The sequence below is a fragment of the Anarhichas minor genome, unplaced genomic scaffold (genome assembly GCF_050575085.1).
Source record: "Anarhichas minor isolate MPS153535 unplaced genomic scaffold, ASM5057508v1 ptg000021l, whole genome shotgun sequence".
NCBI classification, from domain to species: domain Eukaryota; kingdom Metazoa; phylum Chordata; class Actinopteri; order Perciformes; family Anarhichadidae; genus Anarhichas; species Anarhichas minor.
The window spans coordinates 6189619-6215085 of NW_027466467.1; the positions used below are offsets into that span (position 1 = coordinate 6189619).

General features: G+C 39.9%; 3 protein-coding genes across 5 annotated transcripts; all 3 read right to left on the reverse strand.

Moving 5' to 3' along the window:
- Positions 1–315: 315 nt before the first annotated feature.
- On the reverse strand, positions 316–7721 carry tfe3b (transcription factor binding to IGHM enhancer 3b). Its single transcript, XM_076095606.1, has 9 exons — positions 7558–7721; positions 6147–6372; positions 5823–6047; positions 5225–5320; positions 4352–4463; positions 4184–4240; positions 3694–3769; positions 3390–3555; positions 316–2555 (listed from the first exon to the last, which is right to left on the reverse strand). Exons 2-9 carry the CDS (start codon positions 6336–6338, stop codon positions 2121–2123), a joined length of 1359 nt encoding a protein of 452 aa, XP_075951721.1. The 5' UTR covers positions 6339–6372; positions 7558–7721; the 3' UTR covers positions 316–2120.
- Positions 7722–8179: 458 nt separating this feature from the next.
- Positions 8180–12864, reverse strand: gnl3l (G protein nucleolar 3 like). 2 transcript variants are annotated; one of them, XM_076095605.1, is made up of 16 exons: positions 12762–12845; positions 12628–12671; positions 11705–11815; positions 11487–11603; positions 11300–11383; positions 10829–10964; positions 10615–10718; positions 10341–10485; positions 10147–10234; positions 9889–10066; positions 9657–9799; positions 9428–9564; positions 9009–9175; positions 8721–8895; positions 8367–8433; positions 8180–8276 (listed from the first exon to the last, which is right to left on the reverse strand). In XM_076095605.1, exons 1-15 carry the CDS (start codon positions 12772–12774, stop codon positions 8393–8395), a joined length of 1683 nt encoding a protein of 560 aa, XP_075951720.1. In that variant the 5' UTR covers positions 12775–12845; the 3' UTR covers positions 8180–8276; positions 8367–8392. The 2 variants fall into 2 exon arrangements, with proteins under 2 accessions (XP_075951720.1, XP_075951719.1); XM_076095604.1 differs by lacking the exon at positions 8367–8433 and having other exon boundaries at positions 12762–12864.
- A 7638-nt stretch (positions 12865–20502) lies between these two features.
- Positions 20503–23337, reverse strand: LOC142954617 (red-sensitive opsin). Of its 2 annotated transcripts, XM_076095734.1 has the most exons (6): positions 23193–23337; positions 22186–22482; positions 21905–22073; positions 21653–21818; positions 21324–21563; positions 20503–21232 (listed from the first exon to the last, which is right to left on the reverse strand). In XM_076095734.1, exons 1-6 carry the CDS (start codon positions 23293–23295, stop codon positions 21134–21136), a joined length of 1074 nt encoding a protein of 357 aa, XP_075951849.1. In that variant the 5' UTR covers positions 23296–23337; the 3' UTR covers positions 20503–21133. The 2 variants fall into 2 exon arrangements, with proteins under 2 accessions (XP_075951849.1, XP_075951848.1); XM_076095733.1 differs by having other exon boundaries at positions 20503–21563.
- Between the last annotated feature and the right edge of the window lie 2130 nt (positions 23338–25467).

The window sequence follows — 25467 nt, forward strand, 5'->3', positions numbered from 1 at the left end:
GCAATCCTTATGGCCTGCCTCTTCTGTCACCCGCTGGACTGTTTACTGGCCATGATGAGAGGCTGCAACGAGTGCGTGTGGTCTCTGTGCTCGTTCCTGTGCGGCTGCGAGCCCAGCACCCTGCGGCCTCTCTTGGACGTCACCCACCACTGTGACCTCTGCGTCTGTCTGGGCGTCCGCCGCCTCCTGTGCGACTGTTCCTCCTGTGACATCTGCCTTCAGGCCTCCGAGTGCCTGGACCTCTGCATGGAGATCTCCCAAATGCTTTACCACTAATGCTGGCTGCCAGCGAATAACCACACCCAGACGTCGAAGCAATGGGAATCATTTATTTGTTAAAATCTCCCGAAAAGCCAACTTGTAATAGGACAAGACACAAATGCTACCTGTTTATGGTTAACAGTCAATGTTAGCACTCAGATATATGTCAGGGTAAGACACGGTTAATATCGTGGAGAGCGATTAACTATGAGTGGAAAAAAAGGCCGGTCATGTATGTACTTAATCTGATGGGACTACGAACAACGCAATTAGTAGCACTGAGCTACGGAGTAGAGCTGCTTTTAGCTACAAAACAAAGTAGTCTACATAAGTTCTGAATGAACAGGAGAGGACACTTAAAAATCACTGTCACCGCCAAAAAGCAAAGATGTTTTTTGGCTGCTGAATAGTTTTTAAAAAAGTATGCATATCAATAACTTGGAGGTTGTGTTGAAGGAAAAAAAAAAAAAATCAGTGCGTCAGTGTTAACAAAAGAAAAGAAAAACAACTACACTTATGCAGGAACTTTCTCAAACACTCATTAATTTACTGTACATAAGGTCACGTTACGCATCTGACAAATAATAAAAATGCCTTTCTAAAACTTTGTGGCTATTTTATTGAATAATGGTTGCATTGCAGGTTTCGCACAACAAACAGTTATACCTTATTACAGATGTGAGGCTAGTGGTTGGTTTGAAAGAAGGTCAAAGCACTCTGAATTCATACTACAATGAGCATTAACGCATTATTAGATATATCAGCTTTGATCGTCAAAAACCCCCCCAAAAAGAAGCCACAGTCTTGGTAGAACATGCTAATCACTCAGTGACCGGCCGCCAAGAATAACAGACAATCACTGACGACACAGATATTAGCCAGGAGAAACTACCGAGTAAACTATTATTCAGGTATCAAAAGGACTACTGTAATGAACTACAGTGCTACTGTAAAATTGTTCTGCATCTCTCATACTGTCTTGCATTTCCATTGACTCTAGTGAACATATTCAAAAATAAAAACGCTGATTTTGCAATTTTGTAGCTACTCTGGAAGAAGTCCTGCTTTGGCCGACTAGCTGCAGCAGCAAGTGAATGTTCCATTGCTTTTTAAAATGTATTACAAACACATGCAACCTGGGCATCAGCTGTCCACCGTGTGCGATAGTAATAAAAACAGACAAAAGCTCTCATAAAATGCATAGACTGCCAAAAAATAAGGTGCAATTAAATTGCTCAAAATAAAATATTCTTATATACAATATGCAGTAAATATCTCACAATGTGCCAATTCACCTTAAAAAGATCCCTTCTGCAGCTGCTGGTGAGACAACCCAACGTGGATGTGACCGCTATTAACAAACCCTGATTCCAGTCAGTCGAAAAAAATAAAACACACTGTATGTTGGCATCTGTTCATCAGTGTTGTTGTGAAAAAAAGAAACCTCACAGCTTTCTTCCCTATAAATGAGCACATAATAAATTCAAGCAAACTTTATATCCCTCTTAAATCTCTGAAGAAAAAAATCTTTAAAACTATATAAGAATGGAAATATATCTTTATGCTAAGTCCATGCCCCTATCGTATAATATTTCATTTTAACAAGATTGCATTTATAAACCCAGACATAATCATCTGACCAGCTCCAAACAGGAACAATAATATTTAGGCCTGTATGGCAAAAGAAGAAAGAAACAAATCAAGAAGAACATGTTAGTTTTGATCTTAACGTTAGCTGTTTTTGCTTTTCTAAGTTCAAATTCACAGTCCTATAAATAGACTGGCGTTATTTAAGGACAGACTGCACTTTCCGCCATTCTTGTCCCTACAGACAGTCTCTGACAGCCACTCAGGGCTCATCACAAGTCCTCGTCCATTTCAAGGCTGCTCCTGCGACTGCTGGATTTAGAGGCACCTGGTGACAAGGGGGAAAAGAGCGGCTCGGCCATCCTGTCCGGAGACAGAGTGCACCCCTCGTCCATGAGAAAGTCTGCCAAGCCCACGTCGGGGTAAAGTGCCGAGGCCGAGCTGTCGTCTAGCTCGGCGAAGCTCAGGCTGCCCAGGTCCAGGGGGCTGCTGATGGTGACTTCTGCGGGAGAGTCCGAGGAGGGCGGGGACAGGAAGGAGGTCGGCAGGGGCTGCCCGATGCCCGCCCCGCCCATACCGAGGAGGTTTTGGGAGGAGACGCCTTCTGCACCGGGAGGCAGAGACAGACCGCTATGTGGGAGCTGCTGCTGTTGGAGCTGAGATAGATCAGGACTCAGGCCGTGGAGCTGTGCCTGTATTTCCAGTTCCTGAAAACAGCAGCAGACAGACAGACATTCAGATGCCATGTTCTGGAATGATTGCAAAGGTTGTTTTGTTACAACACCTCGGAGCTCTTTATGCGTTTAGCATGTGAAAAGTAATTTCCCTACAATAAACAACACCTTAAAGTGGCAATAGACAAGTTGTTTGCTTTTACTTATTAGTATGGAGGCAGACTTAGTTGCATGCGAATTTAAGCTATAATAAAAACAATCATTAAAACAGAGCACAGATTCCCACAACACATAGTTGCTTTATCATCTCTATAGTCTGAAGAAACTTGTTTCACCCAGGCCCGTGGTGTGTGTGTGTGTGGCCCGAGACACAAGACATTTGGGGACTCGCTCATCACTGTGCAGGGCCTCTATTGGTCCAAAACCCCACAACGTGCCTTCAAGGTATGTAGACGAATTTAAAGGCAGAATGAGTAGAATATTCCCAAAAACTATGTATCAACTGATACAAAAATAATCCTTCTCAATCACTAAAAAATGTGTGTCTGTACCTACAGAAGCCAGCCCTCTACCTGTATTTTCTTATTTTGTTGCGTTCGTTTCTGGGCGTCAACTTCTATGAAAACGTAGCGACCAGGTGCCAGATCGTAAGCACGCATCGGAAAAACAAAAATGCAAATATAGCAAGCACCCTTACTCTAACCTCTGGTGTCGTTGAGCCAGGAGGAGGGGCCAAACTTTAAATATTGTGTTTACAAACCATGGCCGACCAATCCTACCCATTCTGCCTTTAACTTCCAGAACTAGTCGAGCGATACGTAGCTGTTTCCTGTCTTGGATCTGCCAACCGGACCAACGAACACTGACCTGGATGCGTAACATTAGACCGTGGTTTGCAAGCTCCAGCTTTTTCTGACGCATATCGATATCCTTGGATCTCTGCTGCTCCTTCTGCAACTTCCTGATGTAGTCGACCGAGGCTTTCAGGATGGTGCCTTTATTCCAGCGCATCTCGCTGACATCATTGTGATATCAGTAAACGTGTATTTTACAGACAGCGAAGAAAGGAAACACAATAGAAAGATTTTTAATACACAACAGTTGCAGGGATTGATCATTTTCGTAGGAAAGGAAAATGAATATCCTGAAAAATGTGACTGCATGCGCTTACGGGTCATTCGTCTTGGGTATCAGAGTACCAAGCTCCTTTATACGGTCGTTGATGTTGAATCTCCGCCTCCTCTCAACTGCAAAGAGCAACAACGACAAAGCAACACGTTAGTTTACCTTCAACAATCAGTTATCACTAATAATAATAATACATTTTATTTATATAGCGCTTTAAAAAAAAAAGTTATTCAAAGGCTCTTTACATTGTTAAAACAGAAACAATAAAAGCAATTACAATGCAAACAAAAGAGATGACATAACAGTAAGAAACAAAAAATAACTAAGCAAGCTTTGTTAGAAATACATGGAAATGAGCAGACAATAAAGATCAAATGGGTTTTCCTAGAGTTGAAACAGGCAAAAGATCAAATCACAGTGGGATACTGTGATTTTGAATCTACACGGCACATTTCCTCCAACTGTCTTTCTGATGTGAACTGCATTCACATTCAACGAATTGCTCAAAACGGCTGAAATAAAGCTTGACTCACTGAGGTTATGGTTGTCTTTCTTCTGCCTTTCTTTCATTATTGCTTTGTTGTCTACATCTGGAAGACAAATACATAGTGTTCCATACAATTCAATATTACAAACAAAATGTTCTCCTAACGCTAAAGAGCAGTCAAAGACGCTTGTTGGTAAAAGTTACGATACCGTACCGTTAATTTCCCTTTTAATTTTTGGAAGATCAGCAGGGCAGGAGTTGCTGACAGCGAAAGTAGGTGCTGCCATTCCAGGGCTATGGTATACATCCAACAGATTTCCTGGGAGCTACAGGAAATAGAGCACGTTAAAATACATATAGACAATCACTGATTACCATACCTAGAAGCAAATTTGTAAGAAGTCTTCCCCCTCCCTGCTTAAACGTTTTCAAAGACATAATTCAAAATAGAATCAAAGCTGGTTTCCGTCAGATGAACGCTACTAAATCCTGCACAGAGCAACCGTGCCACAAAAAAAGAGGCAGGTATTACAATTCCCTTTTAAAACTAAACTTTACAGAATAAAACCATTTAATATTACATATTAAAGCTGGACAACAATACCAGGTGCTATTTCAAAAATAACATAAAGCATTTACCTTACAGTGCTTCTTTTTCTTGTCTTCCAAAAGCATAACCATAATCCTCATTTTTTTTCTTTTGCGGCAGAATTTTGGTAAAAGCTCTTCCTATCCTGACAAATGATCGGTTAACCTGGCAACTACAATGTACTTTGGTATGGGTACAATCCACTCGCTTCTCCCGGTCTTGTATCCTCCGATACCTTCACCCCGCCCAGGCAGCACGTTCGTGACGAATAGTAACTGAGTGCCAAAAGTATATATTTACTCCTACGACTTCAGAATTCCACACATAAAAGAGGCCGTCCATTCAAAGAAAAAAAACACTTTTGGTATCAAAAGCTAATTGGTTTGACCTGAAACCCAGTGTTATCCTGAGTGTGCATCAAATGAAGAGCCTGTAAACTCTAGAGGAAACTTTAAAAAGGAAGTATTTACAGTAAAATAAATAGATTGTTCTACATACCGTGCAAGGCAACTGAAGCCCTGAGTCAATCAACGTAATGATGTCGTCATTGAAACTGGATTCAAGACTAATGATGTCGTCTATCACATCGTCAATCTAGATAAAGCAGATGAGAGAAAACACCATTGTTACTTAATCAGTAAAGTCCTTCGGGTTAAATGTGTCGGAGTAAACATGTACATACATAGTGTGCTTTGTAAATCTAAAACAGTCTCGTATAAGTATACTCGGTAAAGGCTGACACTAAACATTTAAAAGCAACTAAAGAGGCCTGATTTGTCAGAGACGGGTGTGTGCTGGCATGGTTACACTGTAGGTGCAGTATTTCACATGTTATTGTGACAACAGGCCAACACGGGTACGACGACAAAAGGCGTGCATCAGCGCAGTGGGACCTTTGGACACATCATTCCAGAGCAAACAAAAAGTAATTAAGCTAGAAGTGAGCAAAAGGTTAGACATTTAACTTCTCCAAAATTGCACTGCAAGTTTGCAGAAAGACAACGGTTGACAAGGTTTTGCAATCTGCTGAACCAGCAAACCGAAACCACACACAAGAAGTTACACCACTGGTATGAAAAGCGGGAATTTCCCATACTTCCTCCTTGTTGGATCCGATGTTGAGCAGAGCCATAGGACTGTTAGGGGCACTGCTGGCAGTGGGAGCAACTTCGGGGGCGGAACTGGACTGCGGCACGGGCGACAGACCGATGGTCTGAGTAACCGCGTTGTTGCCCAGAGTGGTGGAGAGGTACTGCTTCACCTGCTGCCTCTGTGCCTGCTGGATGTGGTACTTGGTGGGGTTCTCCAAGTGGGTCTGCACCTGATCATTTAAAGAGGTGTTAATGTTCTGAGATAATCCCGAACTGCACTAAATCAAGAACAAACGAGTGACGGGCGAATAAAAACAGGACGCTCTTACTTTCAGCACCTCCACAGGCACCTGTGCCGGAGGGGGGCGGGCAGCATTCGGGGGTAGCGTGACGGAGATGGCTGGAGTGGAGTCAGAGGCCCGGAGCAGAGAGGCGGAGGCCTGCTGCTGGGCCTCACGTCGCTCCTGCTCCTGGGCTTGTTCTCGCATCAGCTGCTGCCGCTGCAACACGCGTGACGACATGGCTGAAGAGAGCGATCAAGATCTAGGGATGGAGCTGGATAACAAACAGAACAAATGAGCGTTATCCATCGGTAATGCCAGTAGTATTTCAAAGTATGTAACGGTATTGTGTTATTAAACAGCACTATAGTACTCTGGTGATGATGCTTTGGCTATGCAGATGTTACTTCCATCATTGGGACCTACAACATAATTACCAATGGAAATATTGTTATAAGTTGTACAGTAGCAGTTAGAGGCTATAATGTGGGCAATATTTAACCAGACCGTTAGTAACCTATTCTTTGGCAACCTGCGCAATCTAGGAATCTGACATAACACTCTCCACCCACCGCTGATGCCTCACCAGGAGTCGATTGTGAAAGAACCCTAGTGTCTTTGTCAATAAAATGTATCACATCTGGGCCAACATCAGCCTTCTATGTATTAATTGAATTGCCCTCAGCTAGTACCACTACATGATCTAATGTACACTGTGCTGCACATAAGGTCAACCTCTTTCTTTACCTTCATCTGAGATGGTGTGGGCTCATGAAGACCTCTTCGGGCTCTAACCAAAAAGCTGGATAGGTTAACTTTCTTTACACGCAAACCAGCCTTTACACCTCACGGATTTGCAAACGGTGACTTTACGTTGTAAACCCCCCTCAGAGTAAAAAAGCATTAGGTTCACTTCACTACGTTTCCAAACCCAAAATCCAGGCACTTAATTCAAAACACGTCGTAACAAGTTGTGTAAAGCTAACGTTGCACAACTGCAGAGTGCATAGCGGGAACTAAGTTAGCCGTCAGTGTCGTTTTCTCCTGTGGGTCAGTTAAGGTTAGTTATGTGAAAATAGTTTTCGTAATCTCTTGTTTTCGGTGAGCTCTAATCTCGCGTCATGACAGCAGAGTTCACTTTGACAGCTCAGTGTCGCTCAGGGGCCCACACAAACGAAAGCTAAAGCTAACGTTAGCTCGTATTTACATCACCGAAGCTTTACATTGGCTTCAGTTACTCAATGTTGCCAGCCGCCAACTGGAAGGAGGTTAACGGCAGCTTGTTTGTTGACAGCAGCTGTGTATCAGTAGCAACTTGAGACACAAGTCAAAGCAAAGTAAACATAAGAAGTTGCAGTTTATAGCTAAGCTAGCTAACGTTACCTTGCACCCGTTAGTTGCCCCCCAAAAGCTAACCTAATGCTAGCTAGCATTTTAGAGGTAAATATAAAGAACGTACTGTGGCAATAGATTTTTTCTTTTAGGTAATCACAGCCATAAATCTCCGAGGTCATCCGGTTTCTTTGCCATAGTTAAAAGTCATTTTTGTTACAAGCTCTTCAACAGAAGTTAGCCGCGGCTCTGACAGTGTTGTTTATCTCGGGATGACGTCATCCGTCGCGGGTTACCCGGAAGTTGTTGACTGCTGTGAGGTTGCACATTTTCAAAACGGCCTAGTTAGTGCAGGTACATACAGTATATATCTGAAGGTAGGTTCATAGTTTAAATAAGATACAACTGTAGTGTTTGGATGCAAACCAGTGTAGTCTGGGATGGCAAAAAAAAAAGAGAAGTAATTTCAATCTGTATTTGAAGTTATCAAATTATGCAAATTATGATGCAAGTATCATGCCATGCAGGAGCAAACAATTTGATCACATTTTCAAGTGATTTTAAGGAACAGTGGCTGAACAGGGATATAATTTACCTTGTGAAAAACAACCATGAAAGCATATTTTTTTTATCATGAAATGATGAATCAAGGTTCCCAGAAGCAAAAGTTTTGCACGTGGATTTTATCACCTTATCTACATAAATCAGAATACTGCTACTTAAATAAAAAAAATAAAACAAGACACAAATATATGTATTAATTTATTCTTTTTTTGAATCAGCCATCTGAAAATGAGAAGTCCATTGCAGCCGTCAGGGTGTCTGAGAGTTTGGTGGCAATTTTGTCTGCAGAGAAAAAAAGAGAAAACTATAAGTTTAATTTTGCATGATTAAACATCAGCGTAAAAGGTGTTGAGAAAACACATCACTCCTTACAGAAGCTTGCCTGTATGTGAGCAGGATTACATGCTCACCATCTGCTTCATGAGGTGGAAAACAAACACTGCAGACCAATAGAACCTTTTACACAGGAATAGAGGTCTCTTTCACAGGGCACATCTAAGGCCCGCTGAACCACATCAATGCTGAGGTATAATATTCCCACCATCAACTGATGAAGCTTAAATCTTGGGTGGTCTTGAATGTCGTTTTTTTTTTCAATTGCTTGTTTACAACAAAACTAACATGAGGTTGTAGAGTAATTTTGTTTGTTTACTTCTTCACACTTTAAAAAGTGTTTTCAGACAAAATCATATATAGTATTAGACTGAGACCAATATGTATACAAACCAGCTCTTTTCTGCTGCTTTTTCCTCTTCTTGCTGGCAGCCAGGAGTGCTTGACCCTGCTGTAGAGGTTCTACATCAAAGATATCCTTCAAATCTGGAGCTCTGGGTGCAGCATCATTTGCAGGCAGGTTGGTTTTTGACCTCTGAGCTTTTATCTCCACCGTCATTGGTCCAAACTATTTTGAGCAGGAAGGAAAGTTAAGTTAAAGAAGACGCATTTTACAAATTTGCTAATTGGATAAAACATACTGTTAAACACTTAAGCTGAAAGGACTGCGCTGTTCCACACCTCTGGGTCCTGGCCATCCTCCATAGATTGAGTTTCGTCTTGAACTTCTGGCTCTTCTAAGGACCCCCCCACCATTTCCAGGTCAGACGGTGGTTCACCTTGACCACCTTGTGTCATTCCAGTGGTTTCCATGCAAAATCCCATTTGGACATCAGGACAAGATGACACTGAAAGACAGCGAAAAGCATATCTAACTTTGGAGCAACTACTGCTTCTTTGCGGTGTGATACAACGGAAGACATAACGTAATGTTGTCACTTAAACTTAGTGGTGTGTAGACTTCTGGTTTTGAGATACCTGCCCTTGGAACTACTTTCCCTTACAAAGTAGTCCAATGAAAACTGTTGACAGTGAGGTCTGTGGTGTATCCTGAAAAAACTTGGTCGACATTTCTGGATTCCACTAGAAGTAACTTTTACCTGCAAGAACCTCCTGATTTCCCTTTTCCAGCTCATCCCAGTCAAAAGCTTTGCCCATCTCGGTGACGATCTCAGCGCTGACGTGTGTGGGAAGGGTGTGTGTCTCTGGAGGGTGTGTGAAGTAGCTGATCCTTCCCCTAAATAACACAACATTCTGAAATTAGCTCAGTGCAATGACCTGCTTGATTGTCATTTATCAAAACAACCTAAATCTAAATTTTAAACTCACCCTGTCCAGTCCATTAGCACACTCTTTGCTGCTTTGTCGGCGTCAGGCAGTCCTCCCTTTTTCAGTTTGCCTTGACGTCGAGCAAGCATTGCCAAGAACTCCAGAGGTGTGTGAAAGTCTGAAACCCCGTAGTGCTCCATGATCTGAACATTCAGCAAAAGTACTGTCACGGCAGTGTGCGAAAGACACAATCAGGCCACACAGACAAAAAGGTTGTGACGACACGACAGACCTGCGCCTTGTTGCAGCGACGAAGGATGGCTTCGACGGGTGGAAGAGGATCTACAAGCTGTTCGATTTTCACACAGTTGCGAAGAATCATTGCCGCATCAGTCGTGGAAGTCGCCATGACAATGCCGGGGCAATCCAGAAGCTTGATGTGTTTGTCCAAGTGCACCTCTTGAAGGCACCTGAAATTCACCAAAACCCCATGAGCAAGACTAGAAGTGGACGAGCAGGATTTCAGGATCATCAGCTTACTTGTACTTACTTGGTGACACCAGGAGTGGCTCCGACGCTACACGCTCGCGCCCGTTTCAAACTGTTGATCAAACTGCTCTTTCCCACATTAGGAAATCCTACAAAACAAGAGGAGGGGGGAGGGGGGGCAAATGATTTCACTGTGGACAACCTTCGACATATACAAAGAAAGGACCCGGTGCATTGCTGGACGTGGAGGCTTACCTACAACACCGACAGTGATGGCCGTCTTTATGTCTAGGTTGCGGCAGTAGTTGCCGAGTAGCTTCATCAAGCAATCTGCACCAAGACAAGCGCTGGTACTGAGCAGCTCCGTGGTGGCTTGTGTCACTGGTACGTTACTGCGTTTCTGTCCGCGGCACGAGACATAGGAAAGAACGCAAAATGATGTTATTCTGTAGTTTTACTTTCTTTTTTTTCTTTTTTTTATCTCAATTTGCATTATTAGATGATCAAAGTATAATTTTTAACTGCATACCAAGTTCTTGTTCTGTTGCTGAGTAGATGCTTTGAAAGCTACTGTGGGAAACTCATTACGGAGATATTTAATCCACTTTTCCACGATTTCCTTCGACACCAAATCTATAATCAAAAGTATTCAAATAAATTCAAAGAATAAATAAAACTACCGTGTCATCAAATTATGGAAATACAGACAACCCCTAAAAGATATACTTTCTAAATTAATTTACCAATTTTATTGAGCACCAAAACGATCTTCTTGTTCGTTCCACTTTGAATGACCGCCTGCTCCACCTGAGGACATCTGCAGCCCAGAGGGTCACGTGCATCCAAAACCTCCAAAATCACATCCGAGGCATCCACTACCTTTAAAAAAAGAATGTTTGTGTTCAAAATCCATTTCGCCCTGCTCTATTATGCTTCTATCACAGCTGAAGGACCAGCGTGATTTAGAAGGCAGGACATATATACCAGCCTACATGTGTGTATGTATACGGGCAGGATGTCTTTGACTGGAGATTTTTGAATCACCACGTGAGAGAAAGATGCATTTATTGAAAGACGATTGCCTGATTTGTGGTAGTGTGTAGTTTAAGGTGTTTTCCAACATTCATTGACTTCTTTAAAAAAGGTTAAGAGAAAAGTGCTGAGTGCTATTTGTATGTATACGAGCATGTGGCATGTATGGAGCGACTACGTACCTTTTTAAATTCTCTGTAATACGCCTTTCTTGAATTCTCATTTTCAAAATTAACATTCTTCTCCAAACTCTGCATCTCAATCTCCTGTGAACACAAAGAAGAAAACACAAATCACGACAGTGGGATTCTGCACAGTGTGCAGTTATTTTAACTGCAGTCTAGTTCTGCTGAAAAGACGGACATTTACCTTCTGATCGAACTGTCTCTGTCGCTGTAGGATGTCATTCTGGAAGCTTTGCAAATTCCTCCTCTTCATCAGATCTCGTTCCCGAGAGATTTTCTGCCTGTCCTGGAAGTCCTGAAGCTAATTAGGAAATATATAAATCGAGAGATTGGTTTACCTCAAGATAATAACCAGCAGTGTAACCTCAAATAGGGGCACTGGCAAGACTTTCAAATGTTCACCCTTTGCTTCCGGATGTCTTCTGGTTTTCTGTGTCCTCTGACATGCTGCACAGATGACTGCTCTGAACTCTTTGTCTGCCCTGAATCATCATCCTTTCCTCCATCTTTGGTCTGCAGGCAGAAAAACATACAAAATAGCCTATATTGTAAAGTAATTCATATTCTTTTTGCAACAGACCAGTACCACCACACATGAGTGTGACGAGCAGAGAAACTCTATAGTTTCTCTGTTCGTCTATTAGTGTGTGTGTGTGTGTGTGTGTGTGTGTGTTTTAGCATGCTATACACAACCATCCAAAAGTCAGGAATCACCTGTTATATAGTCTATTTTAACAGAGATAAAAACTGTATTCAGACACCAAATGTATTATTTACATTTGAAATAGTTTTGGACCCAAAAGAAGAAGAATTCAATTAATCAAACTTTAATTTAGTTTGTCAGGGGTGAATACTGTTGTGCACTTGACACTGGAACCTGTTCCTATTTTAATCTTCACAGATTGTGATGCTAAACTCCCAATTTATTTTTTACCAATGTCTTTACCAGTGATTTTCTTCTATTCTTATTTTGGCCAACCGTTCAAACTAAATAGCAACTAATCGCAAAGAGGACTTTCTAAAACCTAAACGCATGAAATACCATTAAAATAAAAAATAAAATATATATAAACACACACACACATACAGTAGTCCTCTCAGCCATCTGACTGTACCAAATCAAGCTTTTGTGTCAGGTAAACCTTTGAACGTTTGAGTATCATCTACAAACACTGCACAGTGTGGTTTGTTTATGGAGACATGCACAGTGACACTGAGGCGTCTGAATGCTACATTTATACTTAAGTTCAGCAGGTTTGGACTCGTGTCGTCAGCTCCAGCACTAAAGGTTAGCCACAGACAACATTAGCCGGAGTCGCACTTACCTTAATTTTTCCGAGGAAGCCGAGACGTTTGGCTCGTTTTTGTTCTGCAAGAAACGACAGAGTTCATTCAAAACCATCCAAAGTTATTTAGCGAGTCAATACATTTAGTCAAACATGTAAAAAGAAATACGTACTAGCTTTGGACATGGCTTTGCCGACAGTCTTCTTCTTCTTCTCTGAGTTCACGTGTGTGGCAAGAGGGTGAACAGTCGCACAGAGTGACGTCACCCACAACATCCGGCTAATCGTCAAAATAAAAGAGCGACCTGGGCAGGAGTCGCAGGAAACACCATCTGCATTTTGTTTTGGGATCCCAAACCAAGAAAGAACATCTGATCGAGGAATTTCATTGTTGTCGTTTTTATTTAATTCACTTCAGCACAAAAAAACATTTTATATACACTGGCACTGCAGTATTCATCTTGAAAGCATCGAAATACTTTGGGGACCATGAATGTACCACATTTAAGTTAATAAATTTGACCTGCCAGTGGCTCTGGAGGAAAAGTCAGTGGATCACCAAAGCCAATGGATTTGTCCTTTTGGGACCTTGAATATCTTTGAATTTCATGGCAATCCATTGTATTATATGTAAAGAATTTTCACTACGAACAAAATATGTCAACCTCCTAATGAATTAATCTACAGTGGCCCTAAGAGCAATGCACTGCAACAACTTAAGAAATCACATGCAAATCATCAAAACGCGAGCAAATTATTTAAAAAATCTTCACCAATTTGACTGCACATGTGGAGCATTTAGGGGGAAAAATGCAGCAAATAATTAAAAAAAAACAGAGCATACAGAAGGAGAATACTGACAGAAGCCTGTGAGGAGCCTGCTGGGTAGCTTAGACTGACCTTTGAACTGCCTGTGGAAGAGAGCAAGTGAAAAAAAGGAGTTGTGTAATATTTTAAGTAGTGGTGTAAAGTAAGAAAATAGATGTTGTAAGTATATGTTAGTTTTCTCTTACTTTATACTTAAGGGCCACTACATTTCAGTTGTTTTCAGTTATTTCAATGTTAGCATGCATTAAACATGAAAGACTGATGTATATAAAGCACATTTCAAGGTGAATAATACATTTAACCACAATATTTAGCTGTGGATCTGCCACAACTTTACAGTTGATGTTGCTTGTTTGAATATTAGCGTTTATGTTCCCTGCCTAACCTAGCAAGCAACTTTTTTATATTTCGTAGCAAAGAACAAGTGGAGAAATATTTGTGTAAATATGCTGTGCAATAATTCTTAAAGGAGCTGTATTTAACATTCTGAACATAAATATAGCAGTATTTGCTATGTAAAGATATAAAGAAGTAATGTCTACCTGAGCATAGAATAAAGTCGCTCTTCCTCAGTGTGTGTCGTCCAAGCTTCTCCTTCCTCCTCTCAGTGTTGCCAGATTGGGCTGGTTTTTGTATATTTGGGCTACTTTTAATTAAGTTGGGCTGGGAGAAATAACATTGGGCTGGCAGTCAAAATTTGGGCTGCTTTTGTCAACAATCTCGGATCTTGCGCCTTTAAATTCTGAAATTGATTTTATTTCACTGATTTGCTTCCGGAGTGTACATCACGTCTTAGGATTTGTTTGAATACTGACCTCTCTTAATTGCCCTCAAGATGTTGATTTATAGTGCGCTCAGATTCCCATGGTTCCCGGTTGAGTTTAAATGATGCGGAGTAGCATCTATACCTTTTGGCCACCAGGGGGCAGATAAACTCCAACACAGCCCTGACACGTTGTCCGCTAACGCGTTAGTATAAAATTCGTAAACATTATAGTCACACAGCAACATTAGCACTGAAGTGGAGATTTATGTCATCTGACGAACAAAACTAGCCTATGCACTCCCCTGTTAGCTCCGGTCTGGTCGCCACCAACTTTTAAGGAATCTATATAAGTCTTTAGCCCCTACAAGTGTGCCTTTTTGACCAGCTAGCCACTAACTTTTCTCTCTGTTGTTAAGTGCGGGGCAGTTAGCATGAGCATTAGAGCTTGTTTTCTAGAACCAGAAAAAGGTAGAAAGAGGCTAAAAAGCTACATTAAAGGACCAGCATGTAGGAACTAGAAAATGCATTTCCTGCTGAAAATGCGTTGGAATGCTGAAAGCTGAAATGAATCTCAAAAGCATTGCTGAAAATAGATATCCAATTTAAAAAAAATTTCAAAAAGCTTAATAATTCAAAAAGTTGAAAGATTACAAATATGAAGTCATATGTAGCTGAAAGTATGAGAAGAAGGCTTTGAAAGTTGAAGAAGTTTAACAGGATTTGAAGATTTTCTCCATAGAGATCCCATTCAAAAGAAAATTGCAAATAGCTTAATATTTCAAAGAATTTAAAGATTACAAATATGAAAATTCATATCACCCCTCTCCTGAAAGAGCTGAATATTTTGATATTCGAACGGTTTCGTAACGTTTAAATACAGTTAATCCATAGGGCTTTTATTTTGAAAGGGTGGGGCTGGGTGGGGGAGAGAGGAGGAGGAGACAGAATCAGAAAGTATGGAACACACATACAGAGGTTATTAAATGACAGGCTTCATCACAAGCATTCCAGTTAGAATTCACTCTGTGGGGCTTTTATTTTGAAATGGGGTGTGGGGGGGGGGGATGGACTTATAATGTTAGATAAACACAAGCAGGTTATTAAATGTCAGGCTTCATCATAAGCATTTCAGTTAGAATTCATTCTGTGGGGCTTTTATTTTAAAATGGAGTGGGGGGAGGGGAGTCCTGTAAAAAGCTGTAAGACCTGAATGACTGTATGAGAGATACACAGAGAGAGAGAGAGAGAGAGAGAGGAGTGCATGTGTGTCTGTGAGTCTGTGTGTTTATCAACATCACTAATGAGTTTAATCAGAAACACCTGTGTCCTTGCAGCCTTTTCATGGAGATTAAACAGGGAAACACCTCTCAAACAAATCCTCAAAACTCCCATAACCGTAGCTCCTATTGCTCCGATATTAATAAATGAGAGGAAGGATGAGTTGAAGAACAGATCCTGTGAAAATTGTGTCTGTAGTGTAAAGAATGTGGCTGAACTGGCGATTTAGAAATGGGGTACCGTGTTCTGTGGAAGATGTTTTTGAAGCAAAATTTAACATTGGTCTCTATGGAGCAGAAAGTTGGTTTTCCTCTCAATTACAGGCTTCTGTGTCAAATGTGTAAATCTGTGGGATTCCACAGTCATTTGTCTACGACAAGGACAAGATTAGCTACTCCATCCAGAAATTATGCATGAAGAGTGAAGATTGTGGACGTAGTGGCAAAAGACAAATGTTTTTTTCACAAGAATCTCAAGCTGCTCTTCACTCTAGCGGTGACATCACGCACTCTAAGCTGCGCAATACACACCCATTATAAAGTCAGAAAAGGAGTGAAAAAATCATAAAAGTTAAAATGGGACAGTTCAAAAAGTATAAAAGATATCAAAAAGATGAATAATGCGGCAATAGATCAGGGTTTTCTCAACATTTTAAAGTTTAAATGGTGTCTGTAGCTGAAAGTATGAGGAAGTAGAAGGATTTGAAAGTTGAAGAGGATTTGAACAATTTAAAAAAAATTGCAAAAAGCTTAATAATTCAAAAAGTTGAAAGATTACAAATATGAAGTCATATGTAGCTGAAAGTATGAGAAGAAGGCTTTGAAAGTTGAAGAAGTTTAACAGGATTTGAAGATTTTCTCCATAGAGATCCCATTCAAAAGAAAATTGCAAATAGCTTAATATTTCAAAAAGTTAAAAGATTACAAATATGAAAAGTCAAAGCACCCCTCTCCTGAAAGAGCTGAACATTTTGATATTCGAATGGTTTCTGTGGCTTAAAAAATGTCAGCAGTAGTGATATTTGTAGTATTAGTAGTACTAGAAGTTGTAGTTGTAGTAGAAGTATTATTAGTAGTAGAAGTATTAGTAGCATTATAATAAGTAGTAGCAGTAGTGATATTTGTAATAGTAGTAGTAGAAGTTGTAGTTGTAGTAGAAGTATCATTAGTAGTAGAAGTATTAGTATTTAGAAGAAGTAGTAGAAGTAGTAGTAGTAATAGCTGGTGTAGTGGTCGTAGTATATAATATAACAGTAGTAGTAGTAGTAATAGTAATGGCAGTATTTGAAAAAGTCTAATTTTGAGCTTAATGTTTACATACAGTTAATCCATGGGGCTTTTATTTTGAAAGGGTGGGGCTGGGTGGGGGTGAGAGGAGACATAATCATAATGTTTGACACATAAACAGAGGTTATTAAATGACAGGCTTCATCACAAGCATTTCAGTTAGAATTCACTCTGTGGGGCTTTTATTTTGAAATGGGGTGTGTGTGGGGGGGGGGGGGGGAATCCTCTAAAGATCTCTAAGAACCTGAATGACTGTATGAGAGAGACACACAGAGAGAGAGAGAGAGAGAGAGAGAGAGAGAGAGAGAGAGATAGAGGAGTGCGTGTGTGTGTCTGTGTGTTTATCAACATCACTAATGAGCTTAATCAGAAACACCTGTGTCCTTGCAGCCTTTTCATGGAGATTAAACAGGGAATCGCCTCTCAAACAAATCCTCAAAACTCCCATAACCGTAGCTCCTATTGCTCCGATATTAATAAATGAGAGGAAGGATGAGTTGAAGAACAGATCCTGTAAAAATTGTGTCTGTAGTCTAAACAATGTGGCTGAACTGGCGATTTAGAAATGGGGTACCGTGTTCTGTGGAAGATGTTTTTGAAGCAAAATTTAACATTGGTCTCTATGGAGCAGAAAGTTGGTTTTCCTCTCAATTACAGGCTTCTGTGTCAAATGTGTAAATCTGTGGGATTCCACAGTCATTTGTCTACGACAAGGACAAGATTAGCTACTTCTACATCCAGAAATTATGCATGAAGAGTGAAGATTGTGGACACAGTGGCAAAAGACAAATGTTTTTTTCACAAGAATCTCAAGCTGCTCTTCACTCTAGCGGTGACATCACGCACTCTAAACTGCGCAATACACACCCATTATAAAAGCAGAAAAGGGCTGAAAAAATCATAAAAGTTAAACTGCTGCAGTTCAAAAAGTATAAAAGATATCAAAAAGCTGAATAATGCAGCAATAGATCAGGGTTTTCTCAACATTTTAAAGTTGAAATGGTGTCTGTAGCTGAAAGTATGAGGAAGTAGAAGGATTTGAAAGTTGAAGAGGATTTGAACATTTTCTCCATAGAAACCCATTCAAAAAAAAAATTGCAAAAAGCTTAATAATTCATAAAGTTTAAAGGTTATGAATATGAAAAGTCATAGCACACATGAGCTGAAAGAGCTGAACATTTTGATATTTGAACGGTTTCTGTAGCTTAAAAAATGTGGAAGGAGATAGATAGCAAAATACGTACGGAAGAAATAGTTGAACTAGAAAATGCATTTCCTGCTGAAAATGCGTTGGAATGCTGAAAGCTGAAATGAATCTCAAAAACATTGCTGAAAATAGATATCCAATTTAAAAAAAATTGCAAAAAGCTTAATAATTCAAAAAGTTGAAAGATTAAAAATATGAAGTCATATGTAGCTGAAAGTATGAAGAAGAAGGCTTTGAAAGTTGAAGAAGTTTAACAGGATTTGAAGATTTTCTCCATAGAGATCCCATTCAAAAGAAAATTGCAAATAGCTTAATAATTCAAAGAATTTAAAGATTACAAATATGAAAAGTCAAAGCACCCCTCTCCTGAAAGAGCTGAATATTTTGATATTCGAATGGTTTCTGTGGCTTAAAAAATGTCAGCAGTAGTGATATTTGTAGTAGTAGTACTAGAAGTTGTAGTTGTAGTAGAAGTATTATTAGTAGTAGAAGTATTAGTAGCATTATAATAAGTAGTAGCAGTAGTGATATTTGTAATAGTAGTAGTAGAAGTTGTAGTTGTAGTAGAAGTATCATTAGTAGTAGAAGTATTAGTATTTAGAAGAAGTAGTAGTAGTAATAGCTGTAGTAGTGGTCGTAGTATATAATATAACAGTAGTAGTAGTAGTAGTAGTAATAATAGTATTTGAAAAAGTCTAATTTTGAGCTTAATGTTTACATACAGTTAATCCATGGGGCTTTTATTTTGAAAGGGTGGGGCTGGGTGGGGGGGAGAGGAGACATAATCATAATGTTTGACACATAAACAGAGGTTATTAAATGTCAGGCTTCATCACAAGCATTTCAGTTATATTTCACTCTGTGGGGCTTTTATTTTGAAATGGGGTGTGGGGGAGGGGTGGACTTATAATGTTAGATAAACACAAGCAGGTTATTAAATGTCAGGCTTCATCATAAGCATTTCAGTTAGAAATCATTCTGTGGGGCTTTTATTTTAAAATGGGGTGTGTGTGTGGGGGGGGATCCTCTAAAGATCTCTAAGAACCTGAATGACGTATGAGAGAGAGACACAGAGAGAGAGGGAGAGAGAGAGAGACACAGAGAGAGAGAGAGACACACAGAGAGATAGAGAGGAGTGTGTGTGTGTCTGTGAGTCTGTGTGTTTATCAACATCACTAATGAGCTTAATCATGAACACCTGTGTCCTTGCAGCCTTTTCATGGAGATTAAACAGGGAAACACCTCTCAAACAAATCCTCAAAACTCCCATAACCGTAGCTCCTATTGCTCCGATATTAATAAATGAGAGGAAGGATGAGTTGAAGAACAGATCCTGTAAAAATTGTGTCTGTAGTGTAAAAAATGTGGCTGAACTGGCGATTTAGAAATGGGGGTACCGTGTTCTGTGGAAGATGTGTTTGAAGCAAAATTTAACATTGGTCTCTATGGAGCAGAAAGTTGGTTTTCCTCTCAATTACAGGCTTCTGTGCCAAATGTGTAAATCTGTGGGATTCCACAGTCATTTGTCTACGACAAGGACAAGATTAGCTACTTCTACATCCAGAAATTATGCATGAAGAGTGAAGATTGTGGACACAGTGGCAAAAGACAAATGTTTTTTTCACAAGAATCTCAAGCTGCTCTTCACTCTAGCGGTGACATCACGCACTCTAAGCTGCGCAATACACACCCATTATAAAAGCAGAAAAGGGCTGAAAAAATCATAAAAGTTAAACTGCTGCAGTTCAAAAAGTATAAAAGATATCAAAAAGCTGAATAATGCGGCAATAGATCAGGGTTTTCTCAACATTTTAAAGTTAAAATGGTGTCTGTAGCTGAAAGTATGAGGAAGTAGAAGGATTTGAAAGTTGAAGAGGATTTGAACATTTTCTCCATAGAAACCCATTCAAAAACAAAATTGCAAAAAGCTTAATAATTCATAAAGTTTAAAGGTTAGAAATATGAAAAGTCATAGCACCCCTCTGCTGAAAGAGCTGAACATTTTGATAGTTGAACGGTTTCTGTAGCTTAAAATATGAAGGAGCAGAAGAGTTTCAAAAAGCGTACGGAAGAAATATAATTATAAAAAAAATAAAAATAAAATAAAGAAGAATAAAGAAATAGGATAACAATAGTTGGAATGCTTAACAGCATTCCAACAATAAAGAGAAACAGGATAACAATAGTTGGAATGCTTAACAGCATTCCAACAATAATGGGGGATCTAATAGCACCATTTTCATATCTATGTTTTCATTAGTGTATAATCACCTGAATCTCAGTATCCTTGTGTTTTTGTTCATTTAGAATGAGCCCATCATATCATATGGAGCGGATCCTCTTCACAGAGTTTGCCATGTTGCACTGCTATGTTTCTAAGTAGCCTAGAATGGACAAACCAAACACTGACTATTGTTTTAATGTTACCTGAAGGAGACGCTAGTTCTCCGACATGCTTGGAAAGAAGGGGTAAGCAGGAGTATTCAGTTGGTTGCAATCTGCAACCTCAACACTAAATTGGTTAGAGGGTGGAATTGCTGTGTTTGTCTCCAGCCAATACACTGCTCTTCCACGTTAACAATTTACCAAGCTTGGATTATATTTTAAGAAAACAATTTCGTTTTCAGTTGTGAAAATTATGCAGTCTTTCTCAGCCAACTTAATCCCAGAGGGAGGATGAAGAGAATCTGGACGGGTGATCTTGGACTTCTGACTTCTTTAATCAAGTACTTCTGCCATTGTAAGATTGACACTATGTCAACCCTCATGTTTTTTTAACCTGTTCTACTACAAAACATCCACCAAGATATACAATCTGGAGCTGCTCCACACCCTTATTTTTAAAAGTTTTTTGAGACCATAAAATGTTTGTACGGCCTCGCACTAAACAGTAACATTAACACCAGTTCTAACGGTATCTGATGATGTCTGCACCGGTAGTTTTTAAAAGTCACCAAAAGGAAAACTTTCAGTATGCTTCATATTTATGTTCATCTGAAAAAAGACCAGTCATATAATGATTCATTTGCTTTGTGTATTTTTTGATGTTGTTTTTGTCTTTTGCCAGAAAGCTATATTTACTAAAAAAAAAAAAAAAAGATAAATGAAACAATACATATATACTGTACAAATTACAATGGTTCTCATTTTTTTTTCCCAAAAAGGAGAATATCAACAACTTTATGCAGGAGCCACGGAGGAGACCTCTGTCTTTGATGTGGATACTTCAGAGCCATCATCCGCTTCTTTGCCAAAGAGCTGCATGATACATGAACGGAACTGTTAGGGAGAGAGAGAAAAACCTTGTTAAAAATGTCTGATTTGGACATAGAGAAGCTGATATATGTGTCAATGTCACTGTTGTGCCCACCTGTCGGTTCATAAAGACATAGATAACTGGGTTGTAGATGGTGGCGCTCTTGGCAAAGTATGCAGGCAAGGCAGCAGCCAGAGGATGGAAGGCATATCCAGGGTTAGCCGCGGCAAAGCAGGCAAAAGTTGTGTAAGGTCCCCAGCAGACAATATATGCCACAATCATGACAACAACCATTCTGGATACATCTCTCTCAGCTTTTTGGGTTGACTCTGATTCCTTCTGCTGCATGGCAACCTGTGATCCACAAATCAACATAGTGTGAGATTCAGCCAGGCGGTGTTTGACTTTATATAGAGTATAATGCTGTTGGTAAGATCACTTACAGCACGGATAGCTAGCCAGACTGCAAGGTAGCACAAGATGATGATGCCCAAAGGAATTAAACAACATGTAATCATAAGGACAATCATGTAGGACTGGACTCCAGGGTCTTCACTTCCGCTGAATACATCTGGTCCACAGGAAGTCTTTAGTCCATGAGGCCAGTACCTGATGCAAGGAAATGTTTAGTTTACTGTTCTGATTCATTTAAAACTCAGTGAGGTTTTTTTCAAGATTAAAAAATAATAGGCTACCTGCTCCATCCGAACATCGGGGGAGCACACCACACGGCAGCCCAGATCCAGGAGAACACTATTCCACCTGTGGCCCATTTTGCATCAAACTTGACGTTTCCAAAAGGTTTGCACACAACTATCCATCTCTCCCAGGAGATGATAGTCAGGGACCAGAGAGCGGTAATACCTGTGTAAAGAATAAGGATACTCAATAAAGGTTCATTCTCAGCCTGATAACATATGCTACACGGAGAAAACTCCTTCCAATCAAAGAAGAGAAAAACACAGTGACCACTTACCACAGACTGAGACAATGTAGCCCTCAAAGACGCACATTGGGTGTCCCAGGATGAAGTAACCAAAAAACTGGTTGCACACACTGATGGTGCTGGCAAAAACTGTCTCTCCAAGATCAGCAATTGCAAGATTGACCAAGATCCAGTTCAGAGGGTGACGGAGTTTCTTGAACTTTGCTGTGGCCACCAAGACGAGACCGTTGGTGAAGACTGATAGGAAGACCACGACAAACATCCAGCATGTTGAAAGGTTGTAAACCCATCGAGGAGCAATGTGGTAGTTAGGACCCTCAAAGGGATCTGAAAGAACAAAAAGCAATCACATATTTAGCTTCACAGTATAGAATGTCATGTAGTCCACATCTTCTTCTTTTTAAATCTTCTTTTGTAAGGACTTAGAAAGACTGAGACAGCCCTTATTTATGTATTAAATGATAATAAGAATGAAAAGAAAGTTTTTCTTTTTTTGTAGTTTTAACTCTAAAGCTTTTGTCAATGTGAATTTACAACGATACAACCTCTAACCACAAACGTTCACATTAGGCAAGTTCACAGTCTTGCGTAGCGGCTTGGAAGCAAAATGTGTATGTGAGATAGAGCTCAATCTCTGGTGAAGAGACAGAACAAATCTTTAAAGTATGTAATTATGTAGATCTGTCATATGTCATGCAACATTATCAAATTAGTTCTTGCTGGTATAAAATAATCAATTAAAAATAACGAATTTAATGAATTAAAATGATCTTTGTAACTCCAAACATAAAATGCCTGCATAAGTGTGTGTGTATGTAAAATAATTACCAAGTGTAATTATTTTAAGTCTATAAAATTCAACCATACTGACTTTGAAGATTACTCAAGTGAGTGAATTTACCTTTAAAGTCAACAAAATAAGGTAGTGAATCATTACATGTAAATTAGGTTCTATTGGCAAACATTGTGTAGATTTCGCTCTGGTTAACATGCCCAATGAATTATAACAAAACTGATGATGAATGATGATACTGTACCTTTGGTATGATTGCTGTTTGTGTAGGTGAAGACAGATCCTCTTGTTGTGTCTTCATTGTACCGCCTGGCAGCAAATGCCTGTTTTCCCCACTCTTCTGTCATTCTGATCGTAAAGGGAGGACCTCAGCAGTCGACCTTTCTTGTCACTTGCAACCTCCTTGGGTGCCTGGTGCAACACATCTGACTTTAGCTTTTATACTCTGAAGCAGACGTAGACCTCTGATTGGATAAGGATGTTAGGTTATCTGTGGTGTCCTGCTTGGCAGTGATACTGCGTCAAAGCCACCACCGGCAAACTTATTTGAACTGTAATTAAAACTATTAGCTTATGACCTTAAGACACAAAATGCCCAAATAATCTTGAAAGTGGATTGCCTTCCATGCCGTTCAAATGGGAATTAGTTGCCAGACCTTTAACTAACACACAAAAGTCAATGTTCAGCCATCGTTCGATTTCATTGAGACCTGCTGTAGCCAATATTGTCTTTTTCTATACAACTACAACAATTTAGAAATAATAAGTAAAGCAGCACTGAGTATGTGTATCAAATGGTAAATTAAGCTTCAAAGCAAACAATTATTTTCTTTTACTTTTAAATGAAGAGGAATAATTCCACATTGGGAAACCTAATATCTTGAATTGCATCCGTTGTGAAGCTAAGACAAACACAGGAGAACTGTGCATGTTAACTTGATTTGATATTGTGTGTGATGTTGTGGTCCAGGTAAGTACATTCTGTAGATGCGGACCCTGGTGGGCATGAGAGGACAGCCAAGTCTTAAAGCAGCTTAATTCGAAAAGTAGCCGAACTATAATAGTCAGTCACCATTGAGGTTTACGTGAGGGAAGTAAGACAGCTTTAAGCCGGGCAGATTTGAGAGTTCACATCAGCACGTTGGGTTTTTAGACTCTGCTTTGAGCCCATAAGTCACGTCATAATCCATGTGTCAAAGGCAAAGGGGCGAGGGTATCTCATCACGATTTCTGAGGGACGGCTGTCGAAAAAAAACACTTTTGAAAGGATGGAGTGATATGCATGCACATTCTTTGTCTTGAGTCAGTGAGCAGAGGGGCAGGATTATTGGCTTGAATAACAATGAACAAAATAAATACTGAAATAATGAGAAATCAAGGCAGCGTGGTGCTGATATCATTAAAAGAAATACTGTGATATTTCATTGTGGATATTTGATCACTACATACTGGTCTTCAGGATACTTGTAATTAGTTGTGAATTTGAGATATTTTTGGCAAAATGACGCTGGGTGACAGCTGTGTCAGTCCAAAGCTCTCCAGTTCGGGGTATTCCCAACAGGATAGTGTGCATTTAGCGGATCAGAGCAGCTAGTGATTAAGGAATTTGGCATCCTCTTGCATTCTTAATTATTGTCTATTACCGCAAGCTTATGTTGCTTTCTAACATAGTTGAAAATGGGATTTAAATGATGCATTGATGGTTGGATTTTTCAAAATTTCCATTTATTTTAGTTGACAGTGCATCAAATTAGGTTTCTCTTGTCTCTTAAACTGTCTAATTCTTCACACAAACAATTTCTGTCACTTTGTAACGTGTACAACCGAGGGCAACGACGTGAAGGCTTTTGAGGAGAGAGATGGTGTGTGTCGCTGTCCTTATTTGTGCAATTCATCACGCAGAGACAACGGAGATGTACAAAAGATACAAAAGTTTTGGAGAGAGATCAGATCCGGGAGGCAGTGGGATGCAGCCAGGAGGAGGCCGTGATGGCAAGCTCTTTGCCCCTCAGAACATTACAAATCCAATGAATACACAAAAAACAGGAGAGACAAACTACCTACACAAACAAATGAACAGCCTGCAAATCCAGACCATTAACGGAAACATTTTTCTCCAAAAAGTGGCTTCATCCTGTTTGCAAATGTGCAAAAGAGATGTAGGAGCAACAAACGTTCAGGCATTAAAAACCAGTGTCAACAATCTGAATTTGTCAGTACATTGTTTTTCTCTAGAGAGCTTGACTGTGATGATCACTGTCCTTCCTTCTGTCCTGAACTTTTAAGGCACAATTACAAAGTCCGCTCAGCATGAGACCATGATGTTGTACAGTAAGTTCTCCCCTCTTAGTGTTGAACCGCTAATCAGCAGTGGGTTGACGCAGGTGAAGAGTTCTCATCCAGCAGACCAAAGCAGATTATACGGACAGTTCAGGTTCTTCCGTAAAACAGATTAACACAGAGTAATTACTTCTGGCGTGCTCACTCCGTAACGCAATAATCTTTCCGGAGCAACAGTT